At 54.3% G+C, this 17207-nt stretch overlaps 1 protein-coding gene across 4 annotated transcripts in view; it reads right to left on the bottom strand.

Annotated features, from left to right (window-relative positions):
- The window catches only part of NOS1AP (nitric oxide synthase 1 adaptor protein), a 42933-nt gene extending 27993 nt beyond the window's left edge, over window positions 1–14940 (bottom strand). For all 4 annotated transcript variants that reach the window (XM_069022337.1, XM_069022338.1, XM_069022339.1 and 1 more), the window contains exons 1-2: window positions 14777–14940; window positions 4921–4992 (exon numbers count right to left, since the gene is read on the bottom strand). In XM_069022337.1, coding sequence (XP_068878438.1) covers window positions 4921–4992; window positions 14777–14881 — 177 coding nt within the window. In that variant the 5' untranslated portion in view covers window positions 14882–14940. The remainder of the gene's footprint in view (window positions 1–4920; window positions 4993–14776) is intronic.
- Window positions 14941–17207: the final 2267 nt, after the last annotated feature.

The following is a 17207-nucleotide window of genomic DNA, read 5'->3' as shown; positions in this document are numbered from 1 at the left end:
TCATTTTACTTTATGTGCATTTTAACTCACGCTACTCACTGCTCCACTGGAAAACACTCATCCCAACCTGGCCATGATATTAAGGCAGACAATAAAGCCAGAGTCACCACGCTTTGGCCAGTTCTCCTGGAAACCATCCCTCCCCTGTGGGCAGTCTTGGACAAAAGGCTGCTCCAATAAATCTGGGTACTAATTTAACCAGTTTATTGATTAAATGCTAACCACAGGATGAGATCCTGGCATATTTCATGCTTAGCAATACCAGGCTAGCCATTATTTTATCATGACATTAAGTGGCACCGGTGATGCCAGGAGAAATATGAGCTTACCCAGAAGGCTTCACCCCTTTACTGTGACTGTCAGAGCACTGAAAGAGCAATTGAAATTATTACAGACATCCTTTCAGTTCCTCCCAGATCTAATACGACATAATCTTGTTCATCTTGGATAACCACATCGAGTCATTAGCTCGTCAATAATTCACCTTGCACCAAGTGCCGTGACTTGGCACGAAGCAGGCTGTGCTCTCTTCAGGTGGCCAAAGCCTGAGCATGTCCTGGCCAGCCCACTTCCCACTGTGCTGGTCCTCACAGACAGACAGGGTGAGCTGTCCCAGGCAACCAGGGCCAGCTTGCTCCCAAATCCTGCTCCATTCTACAGCAGGGACAGCCATGCACGGTGAGAGAAAAGAAGAAAAAAAAGGAAGGCATCGCTGTAAATGGCTTCATGCTTTTAAAAACTCACCATGGCAAGAGCAGGGATATCTGAGAAATATTCTAATTAAATGAGATCTGAGTTACACCAGGAGCTCCACACAAATAACTGGCTACACACATCAATTTTCACACCAGTCCAACTGCACCTGTGGCCTGCAGAGGATGCAAAATCTTGCTTTACACAAGCTTGTTGAAATTCAGCAGTTTTGCCAATTTGCTAAAATTGAGCTCAGCTATGCAAAGCAGCCGAAGTCCCACAAAATCAGATGTACCTGACAGAGTAGGAGGTGTAGAGAAGCAAGATTTTCAAGTGCTTGGAATGCCTCCCTGTTTGGAGCCTGCAAAACTCAGCTGGACACTTCCCAGAAACAGCCTTGCAGAAGACTTCCACAGAGGCAGCTTTTAAGAAGCGCCTATATAGGATTTCATCCTTTCTGGCTCCAAAGAAAACCTGGATTAAAGCTGCACTCAGCAATCCAAAAGGGCCAATTCTAAATTCTCTAGAACCACGGCACCAAGCCCCAGCCAGGCAGCACTGGCTGCACTGGAGACATGCCAGGGGCACAGAGAGGAAAGCCTCTGCATGTATTTACATCATGACAACATAAAAAATATACAGTTGTCATTGTCACTTAGGGCCCAGGAGCTCACCGGGAAGGGAAGGAAAAAGATATCTTGCCACCTCCCCAGGCACTTTCAACTGAAATCTTCAACAGGTCATAATCCTTAGGGTTGGGAAGATACACCACTCTTAATTTGGGGCTTTTTGATGTTCAGGTGCCCACAGGTAACTTCCTGGACGTACAGATCTGTTCCTTACAGCTTGCCTCCAGAGGAGCCAAGGAGCATTTTGAAAGCCAACCAGCAGTTCAGGGCATGAAGCAACATGGAGTGGGTCACCCTGTTCTGGGATGAGGAGGGGAACAGAGCCAGTTGTACTCACACAAGCCCTGCTGCTAGCCCAGAAAACAAGCCCTGGTCTGTTGTATTTATTACATATGTGGCCATCGGTGGTCTGCAGGAGAGATGTAGGTTTTGGAGGAAAGCTGCAGCAAATGCTCACAAAATGCCCTCCAAGTGGATCTCTAGCATGGCTAATGTCCCGTTCCACTTTGGGGCCAGGGATTTGCACCAGGGGCAGTGCAGAGAGGGCTGTACCCTCAGCAAGCCCAGTCCATGCAGGAAGGAAAAGCAGAGACAGTCAGCTGAGCACCTCCCCTTCCCTCCTCACCCCGAGCTGCGAGAATCCCGGGAGCTCTCCACATTCTCCTGCTTCTGGGCAGAAACTCCCTCTGGTCAGGGCCACGAGGATGGCCATGGCATCACCAACCCATCAGCAGTGAGGAGGAAGTGGATGGCATCTGTGGCCTGCAACACCAACCCCCTGTTTAAAGTCCCTCTCACCCCTGATCCACAAAAGGGACCAGATTTGGGCTCAGCCTACACGGCTCAGGTGGAGCCATCCTGCCCACGGCCATTGCTCTGCTCTGCAGAGTGCAGCCTGGCAGCAGCAGCGAGCCTGCCTGCAGCAGGCATCCCAGCAATGTCAGCTATGCAGTGTCCTCCTCTGTGCCCCCAAAGGGTCAGGTCTCCATCTAAACAGGAAGCCAGGATCTGCCAGGCCCCGAGTGTGGGGGAGTAGAAGGGAGGCAGCACTACAGGAGGTGCTGCTGCTGCTGTCCCAGTCCCTCCCTGCTCCCAGCCCAGCATGGGCAGTCATGGGGGGCTGCCAGGGCATCCTCCCCACCGGGATCCTCACTCTTGGATGAGATCATCCTCACTTTTTGCAGAACCATTTTTTTAAGCATTTAGAGGCAAAGCCCGGAAAGCAGCTATGGTGAAGGCAGCACTGAGAAAGGGGAGTTGAAGCAGAAGAAGGGATGGTGAGGGTTCCCCTCCTTCACCAGCACTGACTAACTTGGAACAAACTGAGACAGAGCACTTTTCCCCCTAAACCAGGGACTGCATTAAAAACCACGCAAACCTCAGGGTCAGCAGCTGCTTCACACCCTACACACAGAACTGCTGTTGCTTGCACTTGATGATCTCCCATTGCTTGCTTTCTGTGCCTAAATAAACTTTTTCTTCCTCTGGTTTCCCCATGCCAATATTATGGGATTATTTTATTCCATAAAGCACAAGGGTAGCTGTGCTCTTTAAGGAGGACATGCATTCCTTCAGCTCCAGCCAAACTGAAATGAGCCCCCGGCACCCAGCCCAGCCAGAAATGCCCTCAGCAATGCTGTGTCCTGCTGCCAGGCACACAGCCAGGGCAAAGCACAGGAAACTGGGGGGGCTTTGCACGTAAACAGCCATCAAACCAACCATCCTGGCATCCTCCTCACAAACAGCAGCCCTGACAAATAAACACACATTCAAAGTCTCTCTGGCAGATTTGATCTGCAAAGTCACAGCCTTTCAATGACTTGCATCTCTTCTGTCTTACACAGGTGAGGAAAGCCTGAGCACATGCTTCAAACACATCATTCACCATGAGAAACTATTATTTTACCCTGCTCTGTGTCCTTTCCCCGCCATTCAGAGCTGTACCTATGAATTTTCTAGACTGTGCTTGAGTTTATTTGTATTGGTCAACAAGGATGTCCTGGTGCTCTTCTTTTTCCCCCAGGGTTTACTTAAGCCCTCAGATTTGTTCCAATCCTCCCATACTGAGGTGGAGCTCTGTAATTTTTGGGGCTGGAGCTACATTCTTTCAAAAGTCTTGAAAGCCAGTGAAGGAAACTGCTGTTTATAAGAGCTCTCAATGGCCTAACAGTTGTTCTGTCCCAAACCTCGTCTGGACAAAAAACTCATGCCATAAAGGACTTCCCAGCTTGTGCACCAGTTACAACATCAACCTCTATGGAGAGGAAAAGATAGAAGACAGGAAAGCTGTTGAGGAAAGCCCACAAACTATTTACACCCTCAAAGTTTGAAACAGAAGAGCCTTGAAATCTGTGTCCTTTGAATGTGATACTCCTTACCTTGGGATATGATACTCCTCTCCTCCTCTGGTGAAAGGAAAATGAGATTATACCAAGAGTCTGCATGGAGGGCTGAGAGGAGCAGAGCTCTGGTACAGCTGCTCAGTGACAGGAGCAGCTTTGGTGCTTATGGGATCCTATGAGACCAGCAGAAAGACAGCTCATCCATTACCCAGTGTCCCTGCAAGTGCCTTCGGGTTCTTCCAGTGAAGAGTGTTATTTCCAGGAGAGAGCCATCCCGGGAGGACAGGGTAGACTCCTTGCTGTGGCCCAAGGACAGACCAAATTACCCACACCTGCGGCCACAAGGCCACAGACAGCACACTGAGGTCCAGCCCAGCCCAAAGGGCTGTCCCTTGTTGAAGAGCAGTCAAGCTCCTGCTGTTTTAAGCCTGGGGGCAGCAAGTTATGGGGTACATGGTTTGCTCCCCTGCCAGCCCCCTCTGACCACCTTCTAGTTGTGCTGGCAAGAGGCTGGGGAGCAGAAGAAAAGCTCCTCTCCTGGCTATTGGCCAAGCATTATACAGCAGGAGTGTCCCATATCCTGGCTGTAAGTATTTTGGGAAGCCAGATGACTTCATTACCAGATGACAGACACCCCCTGACCTACTCACCATTAAACAAGCTCACTGCTGGCCAGCCCCAGAGCTCGTTACTCTGCACCTTAATTTGTACATTGCCATTTAGCACTAAGCTGCTGCCATATCCAGGCAGTGCCTGAATTTTCATGCTGCTGAAACTCTTACACAAGCAGTAAAACCCTAAGCTACCTCTTGCACAAGTAGCTTGTTGTTACTTTGTTATTGGGACTGAAAAATGAGGAAATCCTCGGAAACGTGGACATGCTACAGTTACCACCCCGGGCCAGCAGCCTGACATCCCACATCCACCTTCCAGCCCACTCCTGCCTCCACAGCACGGGATGCAGCACTGGGAGCTCTGACACAGCCCTGCTACTGCTCAGGCTGCAGCCACAGCACACAGGATGCCCAGGTACCGCGGGGACAGCCATGCTGCAAACAGGACTGCGCCACACAGAGCCTGCAGGCACCGTGCCCGGGTGACACAGAGATGTCAGCAGAGAGAGGGACAGTGAAAAACACAGAGTTATGAGTACACTGGAGGACAGGATTTACACAAGACAAAGCTGCACGGGCAGATGGAGAAGAACTCCAGGCACCCTGATGCAGAAGGGGAAGGAGCACCCTGGCCACACTCACCCTGATGCGCCTCATGGCCGTCACGATCTCCACCCGGCTGTTGGGCCGTGGCACATCCAGGCTCCCGATGTACTGTAGGGAAAGAAAGGAGATTAGTCAAGTTCCTACAGCACTGGAAACCCTACGGTCCCACCATGGCCTCAGTGGTATCCACACTATCCACAGATGGAACCCAGGGCCACTTCTGGGGAACGAGCAGCATTTTGCCTGCTGCACCTGAATCCTTGCACGCCTCCCATCATGAAGCTGTTCCCTCACCGCAACATTGCAAGTAGTCAAAAACCCTTTTTCTAGTAATAAAATAGCTTCAGCCAGAAGGCCAGCAGGACTCACTCATCTAGGCCATGATCAAAGCACACAGGTATAAACAAATATCCCTTCGGCTGAAGTGAGTCATCTATTACAGACCTGGATATTGGAATATCCCTAAAATAGCTGGACCAACCTGTCCTGTGACAGGCCCTGCATTATTCAATTACAGCCCTGCCAAACCCGTGGCTGTTTTTGCAGGGATGCTGAGCCTCCAGGCCAAGCCTCCAGAATAAAGGAGCCGCTTTGCTATTCAAAGGGGACCAAAGGCAGCGCCATTGCGACCCAGCACGGAGAGACGCCGAACAAAAACCTTTTTAAAAATAAAATGGAAGAGGGCAGATTCTGAAGAAGGATCAGAAAACAGACAAGCGATGAAGAGTCAATGCTAAGCACTAAAAACGTGTAGTTAGAAGAAAAGCGTTTTGAGCCTATTTACTGGCCCTCTGTGCTCCCACGCTTCATCTCGACACAAGGGCTGACGTAACCCTCGGCAGCACAGCATGGGCACTAAACCCAGCAGGGCTACGTGTTCCCGTGAATATGGCCATAACTTCTGCTGACACCATGAAAGCCCAGGTCACTGGTTTCCAGCAGCAGCACTGACATGGGTGCCTAAGTGTCTCAACACGTGTTCAGGCGTCACGGCGCAGGCAGAGGCTGCTGAGAGGAGTTATTTCTCTCCCAGCATTGCTGCGGGACTCCCAGCTCCTCTCCACTGGGATTGCCACCTCTAAGGAGAGAGGGCATGGTGCAGGGGATGCATGACCACGCCTGGGCTTTGTGTATGAGCTGAAACTCAGAGAGCCCTGCATTTCTGAGAGCCCTCCTTGCTAAGGCCCCACACCCCAACCCAAGAAGCCCAGCAGCTCGGCGAGGCCATCCCCAGATGTGCAGCTCCTGCCTGGGGGGACACAGAGGCAGGTGTCCAGTGACCAGCACAGGGCCGTCGGTGGCGAGGGGAGATGTGAAGAGAGAGGATATAAAAATAACCCCCAAACAGCTGGCGTGTGCGTCACGTGCCGTGCAGGCTGCTGCGGTGCAGGGCAGCCTTACGTAACCGGGAATTACAGCCCACGACGCGCGGCACACGCGGCACCAGCTGCCCAGCCCCTCACTGCCCTGCTGAGAGCGCACAGCTCTGGGTGAACTCCCTCTCACATCCCCTACACACAGTCTGCCACCCCTTCAAAGGAGCAGGTCATCCGAGAGAGGCATCTCGGACATCAATACAGCCCCGTTTCTGATGTAAACTCTGGACACCATCAGTAAAAAGCAGGAGCTGAGGAGGAGGGCAGAGGCAGCCGGAGCCCTGAACTTGCAGTCACCATGAGGACCTGAGGAAGAAGCCTTTCCCCACCCTGCTCTGCCAGGCAAACATCCCTGTTGTACTTCCCCACCAAGCCTTCCCACATCACTTTTCTGCCAGGGACCACCTGGAGAAGCAGGATTCTTATCTCACGTGATGAGAAGGACAGACTTTTGCAGCCAGAGGAAGACGATCTTCTTTCAGCTATTCCCAGCTGCATGAGGTCAGTGACTGGTAATCACTTTCCTTCCCCTGTGCTTTCCTTACCCAGGCAGGTGCAGAACACAGCCATGCCCAAGGACAGGGCAAGCAGTGCCAGCTGGGCAGGACACAGCTGCATCCACCGCTGGCTCCCACGGCCACAGGGATTCCAGCAACGCCAAGTTCCTGGCTGCCCACCACAACCTCATGGCCACAACTGCATGTGTGAGCCCAGCAGGGCTGGGGTGCCCTGTAAGCATGTAAGGGAGAAGAAACCAGACACCCCCTTGGGCCAGGCACCACCTCCTTGGATAGGCCTCCTGAGAAACAGCACCAGCAGTAGGGATGTCTGGATGCTGTCCTATCTGTGCCCCCCTCCAGCTCATGTTCACACATACCCAAACCAAGGGGCACAGGTCACAAACCCTGCAGGATTCACCTCTGCTCCAAACCTGGGCTCCAGGGCATCCTGCTGTATGCCACAGCCTGTGGGTGCTCACACCAGAGCCCATGGCACATCCAGTCCCAGTGTGGTGCTCACTTCGCACAATTACTGCGCTCACAGCTCCAAAAACACCCCCCCCCCTCCACTTTGGAGGCAGGTATTTTTTACACATTTCACACAACTCAGCAGATGGACAAAGTCTCCACAGATTTCTCCTTCAGGGCAGAAATCACATGTGACAAATACACTGCAGAAGAGTAACCCATCACAATGTGGTGAGTATCCCCCAAAAATGGGGACCTGGGGGTCGGTCTTTCAGCTAAACCACTTCCCAGGTGAGATGGGGGGATGGTCTGAGAAGCCATCCCTATTTAGTAGTGATTTGCAGGCAATGAGCATGCCAAGGACTGCTCCTGCTCCCCTCTCCTCCAGCCCTCCTACTCACAGCACCAATTTTAATTATGGGAATAGGTGTGGGAACAAGCAGGTGAAGTAAAGATGAGGATAAGCAAAGCAGCCAGAGCCTCCACAGTGCAATATTTCCCTCTCACTCCAACCCACCACTGAGCTCCCTCTCTCCCAGGGCAGGAGCTTCAGAGACACCCCCCAAGCATGGGGACTCCCAGGCACAGATTTTTGCCTTCCTTTTAACACACACATGTGTGCCAGGCACACAGCGGTGGTCCCAGTCCCTGCAGGGGCCATTGTCCTGGCTCCCAGGGCTGGGGCCAGCATCCATGCCAGCCAGCTGACCCCACGGGAAAGGGAGGCAGGAAGGAGAAAGGAAGGTGCCCGAGACAAAAGGGAAGAAAATAAAGCTGTGCAAAAGAGCTGACAAAGAAAATAAACCCATGAAAGAGCTCACCCTCCCCAAGCCCCCACGAACCAAGGGGGAGAACATATGTACATATGCAGGATGTGGCTTTTCCAAATAATCACCTCCAGATCCACGGCCCCACCACCCTGCCAAGGGATGGGGGGACAGAACTGGAGTCTCCCACCCGCACTCAAGAGCCAAATGGGATTAGGGGGTCACCGATGTCCAAGCTCTGAAGGTGGGGAGGGCAGTCCTGGGCAGACTCCTCCTCCCAGCCTAATTAGGAGAAGAAAGGCCACCCGCACGGTGAATGGGCAGCCAAGGGGGTCCCTCATGCAGCAGGCGCCCTGGCAGCCCCACAAAGGCAGCCCTCACACTGCCAACAGCCAGAGCTGCTCAAGGCTGTGATACCAGCACAAAGCACCTCTTTTGTAGGGTGCTTTCAGTCCTTCGTATGCCCTGCCACTCCTCATCCCCATGTGTGGGATCCAGCCTTCCATCCATCCTTCCAGGCTCCCCAGAAAGGGCAGTCTCTCCCCCCGCGATGGCACAGGTGGCCATCACCCACTGGCCTTCTCAGCACCCAAAGGGACTCTGCTTGCTGTCCCCTCCCCATGCAAACAGGCTCTCCTCTCTGTCCCAGGCACAATGGGAAGGGGCCTCTGCACACAGCCTACACCACTCACCCTCTGCCCATGGCTTATTAAAGATCTGCCCAGTTCTGGGAAATGCCAGGGAAAAAAAATAAATTTGTTTTTTGAACAGAAAACAAAGGGGAGCACTTTGCCAAAGGACTGTTTGCACAAGTCACTCAGTTTCTCATTTTTCCTCGAGGCTGTTTAATACTGCTCGTTTTCTGCTCTGTCAGAAACGCATTTTCTTGAGAAGTTGCTTTTTCTGTGACAGCAGGTGGCAGATATTTTCGGAAAACTGAAGGCCAATCGCATCACTGCCGGGGGACACCTTGGAAGGGGTGTTGATGAGATCGGTGGTGGGCAGAGGTGGGCAGCCAAAGCCTTCCTGGGGAGGAGCTGCCGCCTTCCTGCTGCTCCGACAGCCCAATACCGCGTGCAAAGGTCAGGGCTGAATCATCCCCAGCTTACAGGGGAGCCTGGATTGGCTGGCTGCCGGTTTCCAGCTTCCAGAGCCACCCTGAGCCAGAGACCCTGCCACAGATGAGGAGCCACGGCTTCTCTATGGGAGCTGCAGGCAGGCAGGCAGCAGGGTGGGGGGACATGCTGGCACCAGCCCCAGGCTGTCTTTAGGGCCAGGAGAGCATTGTCTGAGCAGGGGATCCTGCCCCCGGGTTAGGGAGGGGTTACCAGAGGTACCAGCAGCCCGATTGGGGCCATCAGATACGGGGCACAAGGGTCCCCAGATTTCTACAGAGTCCAGGGCAGTGTGAGGCTGCACCAGGTACTGGGACATTGACCCTGCCACACATGGCTGTGCCACGAAGTGAGGGACAGAGTGCTCGGGCACCAGTCTGAAACCTCTTCATTTCCCCAGCACCCGGGGAACACCCTGTCTGTCTGCAGTCTGGCTGATAAGGATTTCTCCCCAGGCTGCTGCTGTCAGGGAAAGCAAGGAGAAATCCATTCCCAGGACTTTTGCTGTCCCACTGCTCTCCAGTCGCCCATGCATGGCCTCAGCCCCGGGAGCCAAGGGTCTGGGCTGGCATGGCCCCAGCTCTGCCCTGCACCTCAGGAACACCCAGCCTTACTGCGTGGAAAGAGGGAAGTTTACTCAGACTGTGGTGGTGCAGGCTGAGAGGCCAAAAGGGATGGAAAGTTCACGATGCCAGCCGACTTGAACGGAAAAAGGCCCTGGCTTTCTATTCTGAGTCCAGCAGATGGGTGCTCTGCTAAGCTGGGCACCTCAGCCTTGCCCAGGTCCTCCCTTAGCAGGGCTCTGCACCCTGAGGACAGCACATCCAGCCCTGGCAGCCAGGTGGTCTGAGGCAGGGGGTCAGACCCATCCAGAGCTGTGCACCTGGACACTGGGCATTAACACACCAGGTACCCTCACACCAGGCAGCACTGGCCAGGGATAACTCTTAAGGACATCAGAGCTTATGTGTCTGCTGGTTCCAGCAGCACTTGCTCTGCTTAGGAGCTGCAGCAGGGCTCAATTGCCAAAAACACAGAGCTCTGGGGACTCCAAGACGCTCACCAGAGCCGTGAGCACCACACCGACCCTCCCCTCCCACCAGCCAAAGCAGGGCTCAGGTGAAAAGGGGAAACACCTTTGCTGCAGGTGGCTGTGCAGCGGGGACAGCAGGGCACTGAGCCAGCAGGTGCCGAGGAGGGATGAAGCTTTTCCATGCCAGTGGAGCAGGACTGTCCACTCGCCGTGTTTCCGTTCCCCACCCAGGCACGCCGCCCACAGCTGCCCCCACGCAGGGCCTGTGCTTCCTGCACCTACACCCAGCTACAGCCTCGGCAGGGATGTGCAAGAGCAGAGCACTGCAGAAAGCAGGGCTGGGAGCATCCCACCCCCGCTGCTGCTCCCTCGGGACCTTCTGGCATCTGCAGAGCCCACGCGCCGCCTGTCTGGGACCCAGTCTGGGCACACACGGCTTTGCCAAATCCAGGCTGAGTTTTCTTTGCTAAGAGCTTCACTAAGCAGCCTATGAACTGACTTAACAAGTATGGCAGAAATATGCCACTGTTTCAGACGAGAACCTTCGTAGACTTGGGAAGGTTATTTATAGCCTGGAGCGAGCAATCCCGGGCTCAGGCACACTGCAGCTTTGCTCTGGGCTGAGCAGCCCCAACAGAGCACACCAGAGCTGCCAGTACAAACAGCCCCCAAACAGAGCTGCCAACTCTCTCACAGGCAGCCAAACTGGTGCAGAGCTTCACACAACCTGTCTCCTGCTTCCCAGCCCTCCAGGAAAAGGGCCCTTGCTGGGAACGGCACCTGAAGCAGTGGAGGGGAACTGAACACCCCGATCAGGGCTGCCTGCAATTCAACTCACTTCCAACACTTATATTTGCAACCCTAAGTACATAAAAATATAGACAGGAGTGGAAACACACATGTACTCCCTGCTTAGTGTTCACCTGAGGCTATAATTGTTTTCCTGATGAAGGATTTCTCTTTGGAGCAACTGGCAGTGCCTGCCGGTGCTCGCAGCCTCTGGAGGGTGGCAGGCAGGTGGACTGGAGAGGTTCAGAAGAAGGGACAGAATGGATCTGACTTAAGTCTCCTCCGTGTCCCATCTCCAAACATAGACAGCAGCAGATGCTCAGTTCAACTTCAGTTTCCCACGCACAGAAGCAGAGAAAAGCACTGAGAAAAATGAGAGAAAGTGCCTGGTTGCCAAGACCACTTAAGGGAAAAAAAAACCCCACCAGCCAAACCCAAAAACCCCACCTGCTGCACAGAAGAACAGCAACCCTCCTGAACCTCGAGTCCCACATTTATCTGCAAGCAGGTCTGGTATCAGGAACAGCAGGTTTCAGCATGTGATGTCCAGGCCCATGGCAGTCCCAGACCACAGACACTGGGTCCACCAAAGATTGAGGTGTGTTTGGGCAGCCTCCTCCCCCCTTGCCTGCACACGGGGGAGCAGCAGCAGAGAGGGTCCTCACACCTATCTGCCCCCTCTTTGGGAACCACATACATTAAGGTACTGTGAAGGGATTAACAGGACTTAAGGATTAACAGCTGTTTCCAAATAATAGGCATTTGGCAAGTGGGACCTTGCTCTGGACCACAAGACCTCTGGGGCAGGAGGAAACGCCAGCCCAGCCCAGGACACGGACAGTAATCATGTCCCTGAGCAAACCCAGCAGCACCCAGCTCCCCTGCACTTCCACAGATGAGGGTCTGGCAGTCCAGTGCCAGGCTCCACCACCCCACTCCATTCCCTCTGCCTGCTGCTCTCTCTGGAGGCGTTGGAACAGCCTGAGTCATAATTCCTGAATGCACAGAACTGCTGGTGTTGCAAAAGGTGGCCCCTGGATTTTGTCCTGCAGCACCAAGGCTTTGGGAAGATAAGGAGTAAGCTCACATCCCTCTCTTCATGGAAGTGGATGAGAGCAGGAGGTGTCTTTCCTCTCTACATCCCCATTTATTTAACCAGAAAACCAGTGGGAATTTCTGTCCACTCCCCTGCACCATGCTGCAGCTCTCAGTTTTTTCATCCAAACGTTTCAGCTAACCCAAGAGACCAGGCTTTTGATTTTACTCAACAATTCAGACTGCAAGAAGAAAACAAAGAAGAAAACAAACATTCTGCCTCCCCTCGGAGCCAGCTCCTCTGATCCCCTGCAGCCTGACCAAGGCATCTCTGGGATACAGCAGGGTTTGGTGCCAAGAGAAGTGGCCAACGAAAACAGATCCAAAAGTGTGAAATGTATTACTGTTCCTAAGAAGATGGAGTGGGATTTTCCAACTCTTGGATTTATCTTTCCGGATATGGATTAACATAATCCTTGGGGCACACTGCTCTGACTTGGTGACCCTGTGCCAGCACATATGGCTGCAAGTGGCTCCAGTGGGGACAAGAGGCACAAGCCTCCTGATGGCATCGCATCTCAAGTGACACCACCGCTTGCCTCACATCAAGTCCATCACCCTCTGCTTGACAAAGGTTCAAATTCTGACTGCCAGTGGCCACCCAGTCACCCAGGATGCGAAGACTCCCTCAGGAAAGAGACAAGGGGAACAAGAGCACGGATGCCAGCTGCTACTGATGGACCAAAACATGGACTGCACCCACCACACGTGCCACTTAAAGACAGCAGCAGGTCTGAGTGTAAAAATACAATTAAAAATTAAAGCAATAAATCAGCACATACTGACTCAGGCCCACATTACCCCCCTGCAGTGAGCCCCAGGCAAGCTCGTCAGGAATCTCAGGCTGCTGGAGCAAAGAGCACTGATCCAGCTGCTGAGCTGTAACACCGGGATCCCCGCCGCCCGCACTATCAGCTATCCCAGGAGGATTTTAGGAGACAGCCATGCGAGTCCTGACACCCCAGACGAGCATTTTTCTGGTTTAATCTTCCTCAAAGTTCTGCTCTAAATCAGAGTTCTGCATTTTTGTGACTCGCGCTGGGTGCCTGGCTGCAACGAGCCGTGCGGGTGTAAGTGCTTGGGATTCTTGGGGATAAAAGGAAGTAAAGGAGTGTAAGCATTTAATTAATCTCCAGCAATCTAATAAAAGGATAGAGTAATTGCCTCAGCCATCTGCATTCTGTATCTGGCATCGAGGGCTGCTGGAGAAACCCACGAATTCAGAAGCCGGGTTTCGTACGGATTGTGCTTGGCATTAGCGCGTGCCACCGGATACCAAATAAGAAAAAGAGGAGCTAACAAAGGCTAATACGCAGCACTGCGTTAATGCAGACAGACCAGCAGCGTGGAGCAGAGATGAGCCTGAGCAGACCCAGGGGCTGCTGATGCCCTATCCCACTCCTCAGCCCCCAAGCCGGGTCACCCAAACCTGGCATGGAAGAGGCACGCGGGATAGAAGGCGAGGTGCTTTGCAGCCTCCCCGCAGGTGAGGGGTGAGCAGGTGCTGGCAGTAAAACAGCAATCGGCTCCAATCGCCCAGGAGCAAAAGGCTGCAAAGTTGAGCTTGAACAGCCTTTCCCAGCAAATAGTTGCAAAGCAGGTTTAAGTTTGCTCCATAAACAACTGTTTTGCTCTCTACAGCACAGTGCCTGCCATCGGGTAGGTGATGGCCTCTGCAGAGGAACCCTCCCGGCCCCGGGAGAAGGGGGAAAATAACACTTTGACACCCTCCGCTGAGCCGCAGTCTTGCCCCGAGGGCATTGCACACAATTAGATGCCAAATTTTATTCCCCTGACAGCACATGTTCTCCGAAGACAACAATGTGTGACAGACGCCCGCCTTCCTGCCGCTCAGAACGGTTTTACACCAGGATTTTCTCCTAAGTCAACCTCACTTGAGTATCTCTATCAGCATGATAAACATGTCCCCCAGGAGAACCAAACGGGGCAGGATTTTATGTTTCCCCTTTCCAAGTCTTCTGGCCAGCTCCTTCCCAATTTACTGCTGGCCAGCGTTCCTTGCTCGGTAGCTGGCTTTTCCCAGTCTGCTGCGAGATGGCAAGCGCTAGCCTGCGGGAAGCCACAGCCGACGTGGAGCAAGAGAAAGAAAAGTCCCAACGGAAAAGATAAAAAGAAAAGAGCACTTGGTGCCAAATCCACTAGTAAGGACGGTTTATAAACGTAAAGAGAAACAGCAAGCTTTTATTTCGGGTGCGTGCCCCTGACCGCATCAACCGCAAATGGCACACAGCTCATCCGGCTGCTCACGCTAGAGGAGCACCAGGGTTCAAGGCACCCTGCAGACCCCAACCACCCGTCTCCCATCCCAGCGGCGCCCTGGCACTACCCACAGCGCTGGAGCCGCAGAGCAAAGCCCGAGCCCTCCGCTCTTTCCTGGGAAGATGCACACAGACCCCGCTCTTGGGGCCAGCGTCCCCAAGCAACACCACGCAGAGCCCTGGAGGGATGCAGGGCCAGGGAGGGATGCTGGGGTGAAGTGGGAGAGTGATCCCACTCCAGCCTGACCCTCCCCACCGGTCTGGGCATCCCTACGGGATAGGTGGGAAGCCTCGCCCAACTCTGCAGCTGAGTTTGGAGGAGACCAGGCAACGCCAAGGGGAAGGGCTCCGGGGAAAGCACAAAACCCCCACAGCTATGCGAAAAGAGGGCTGGAAAACTGTGCATCCCGGAGTGTCGGGGCGCAGAGCCGGGCGGCGACCCCCGCGGCACCCCCGCGCCCGCCGCCCACCTTGGCCTCGAAGCAGATGCCGTGCTGGAAGGCGTCCTCGTTGTGCAGGGGGATGCGGAGGTCGTGCCGGTCGTCCACCAGGTTGTACTTGGACTTGGCGGGCATGGCGGCCCCGCGGCGGCCGGGCAGCCCTGCAGCGCGCCCGGCCCTGCCGCCGCCGAGCCCCCGCCCCGCCCGGCCCCGGGGCGGGGACGCGCCCGCGCGGAGCGAGGGGGGCGGGAGGCGGCCGGGGGGCTCCGCGCCCCCTCCCCCGGCGAGCTCCGGCCCCGACAGCACCGCGGGGCGGGCAGCGCTGACACCGAGTGCGCGGGGCCGGGCTTGCGCCCCGCCGCCAAACTTAAAAAAAAAAAAAAAAACCCAACCAAGAAAGGGATAAGTGGAAAACAATGCCTCGGGAACGGCTTGGGGGAGGGTGGGCAGCGCCGGCCGCCCCCCCGGGGAGCACAGGGCAAGGCACTGCTGGGAGCGGGACCCGCATCCGTCCGGGCTGGGGAGCCGGGCCAGAGAACTCTGCACGCAAATCTTTGTCCCAACACCGGACACGGTGGGAACCAAGCAAGCGGCAAGTGGAGAATCTCCATCTTGCTCTTAAAGAAAGGCCGGCTCTTGCGACCAGACCCCCGGCCCTATCTTACAAAAGTCCCGAAAGCTGCGGATGTGCTTCCCACCCCCTGAGAGCAGCCCAGAGCTGCTTTCCAAGTGTTCACGGAGCCACTCACATAGATCTGACATGAAGTCTAGGCTGTTGCATCCCTTACCCCCACATGCGCAGTGCGCCCTCAGGTAGGGCTCCATCCTTCTGTGTTTGGATATCCACAGTTGTAGAGCTCATCTCCCTGCAGCGTGCCTGAAGAGCCAACACCGGCCTCAGAGGCGCTCCTCTCCACAGGAGACCCACAATTCCCAAAACCCTTGCTTTGCTGTGCTTGTATGTTCCTACAGCCAGAGCCCTCTTCCCTCAGGGTTCCAGATGACTGCAGTGCAAAGAGCAGCACTGACTGCTGATCCTTCCCTGGGCAGAACAGATCCAGGGCCATTGATTTTTCAGCCGGAATCAATGTGGTGAAACTTCCTTTGAGTTTGTTACACAGTTCAGTGCCAGTCACAGCACTTCAGCCACATCTGAAAAATGTATTGTTCCACTCAAAACAGAGCAGGCTTCCCACCATCCCCAGAGGCACAGCTAACAGTCTGGGCACAGACAATTACATGACAAGCTGAGAAATCCCTGTGCTCCGTTGTGCCCATGAGAGGTGTGTGGGAACAGCTGTTGTGCTGCCAGTTTCCCCGTGCCAGGCCCAGGGTGGGATTTCACAGAGCTGTCAGCGCCGGGACAAGTGAATCTAGAGTGGGATGATTTCCCACTGAAGGCAAGACACCAGCAAGCCCATGGCTCTTGAAAACTTTTATTCCTGGTTTTGGGAGAGGGCAGAGGATCAGTGCTGTGTGTTGCAGTTGTGACTGCACCTGCAGAGATCCCTGGGGGGAATGGTGCAGAGAACTGAACACCTGCTCAAACCCACTTCAGCCTGGGAGAGGCCGAAGGTGGCAGTGGGACACTCTTGAGCCTGGATCTGCTCCATGGTTCTTGCTGAAGGTTTCTGTTTATGTCTAGCAAAGTTTGGCTGACAGCATGGAAGTCCCAGGTGCTGGGAATGATACAGACACTGGAGAAGTCCCCTGAGAGTCTGTCAACCAACACCTGCTCCAAGCAGGGTAAGTTTCAGCTTTGAGACAAGAGCAGCAGCTCAGGACTGTGTCTAGGCATATTGCAAGTATCCCCAGGGACAGAGATCCCACAGCCTCTCTGGAGCCCTGTTCCTGTGCTAAATTTGATTGAAGACACACATTCTTGCAGACTGCAGAATTTCCACAGCCAGCAAAGCCCCATGGATTTGGGGAGGAACTGAATCCCGTGTGGGAGGGCTTGCAAGCATCTCTCCAGTGAATGGTACCCTCGGGGAGGTGTTCCCCCAGGTGCAGGCATGGGTGTTTGATGGAAAGCCTTCAGACCCTGGGGAACAAACCAGCTCCTTCCAGGCAGTCCCGGTGGGTTTGCCTGGCAGCACTGGGGTTCCTAACAGATGTCCTGGGCAGTCCATAGCCTGTTCATCTGGCTTCTCCCTCGGTGTAGTGGATGTTCTCACTGTCTGCTGCAGTGCCTGGAGCCAGCCTGGAGCCAGCTTGTAAAATATTGGGGTTGAACTAAGGGACAAGCCTCCCTCTGCAGTTACTCGTGGGTCTTTTGCACCACGGGCACGGGAAACAGCAGTGTGGGGGACAGCACTGCTCTGCTGCAACCGGTTTGTCCCAAACCCACCTGCCTGACGCCCCAAGTGTGATTGAGGGGTACTCACTGCATCAGGCATGCTCCAGCCATGCACACAGGCAGCTTAGGATACCTGTGGCACTTCAAATGATTCCACCTTCC

The sequence above is a fragment of the Aphelocoma coerulescens genome, chromosome 8, assembly GCF_041296385.1.
Source record: "Aphelocoma coerulescens isolate FSJ_1873_10779 chromosome 8, UR_Acoe_1.0, whole genome shotgun sequence".
In the NCBI taxonomy this organism is placed as follows: domain Eukaryota; kingdom Metazoa; phylum Chordata; class Aves; order Passeriformes; family Corvidae; genus Aphelocoma; species Aphelocoma coerulescens.
Note: the sequence above shows the minus strand (reverse complement) of the source record. Positions and strands in the feature narration are given on the sequence as shown.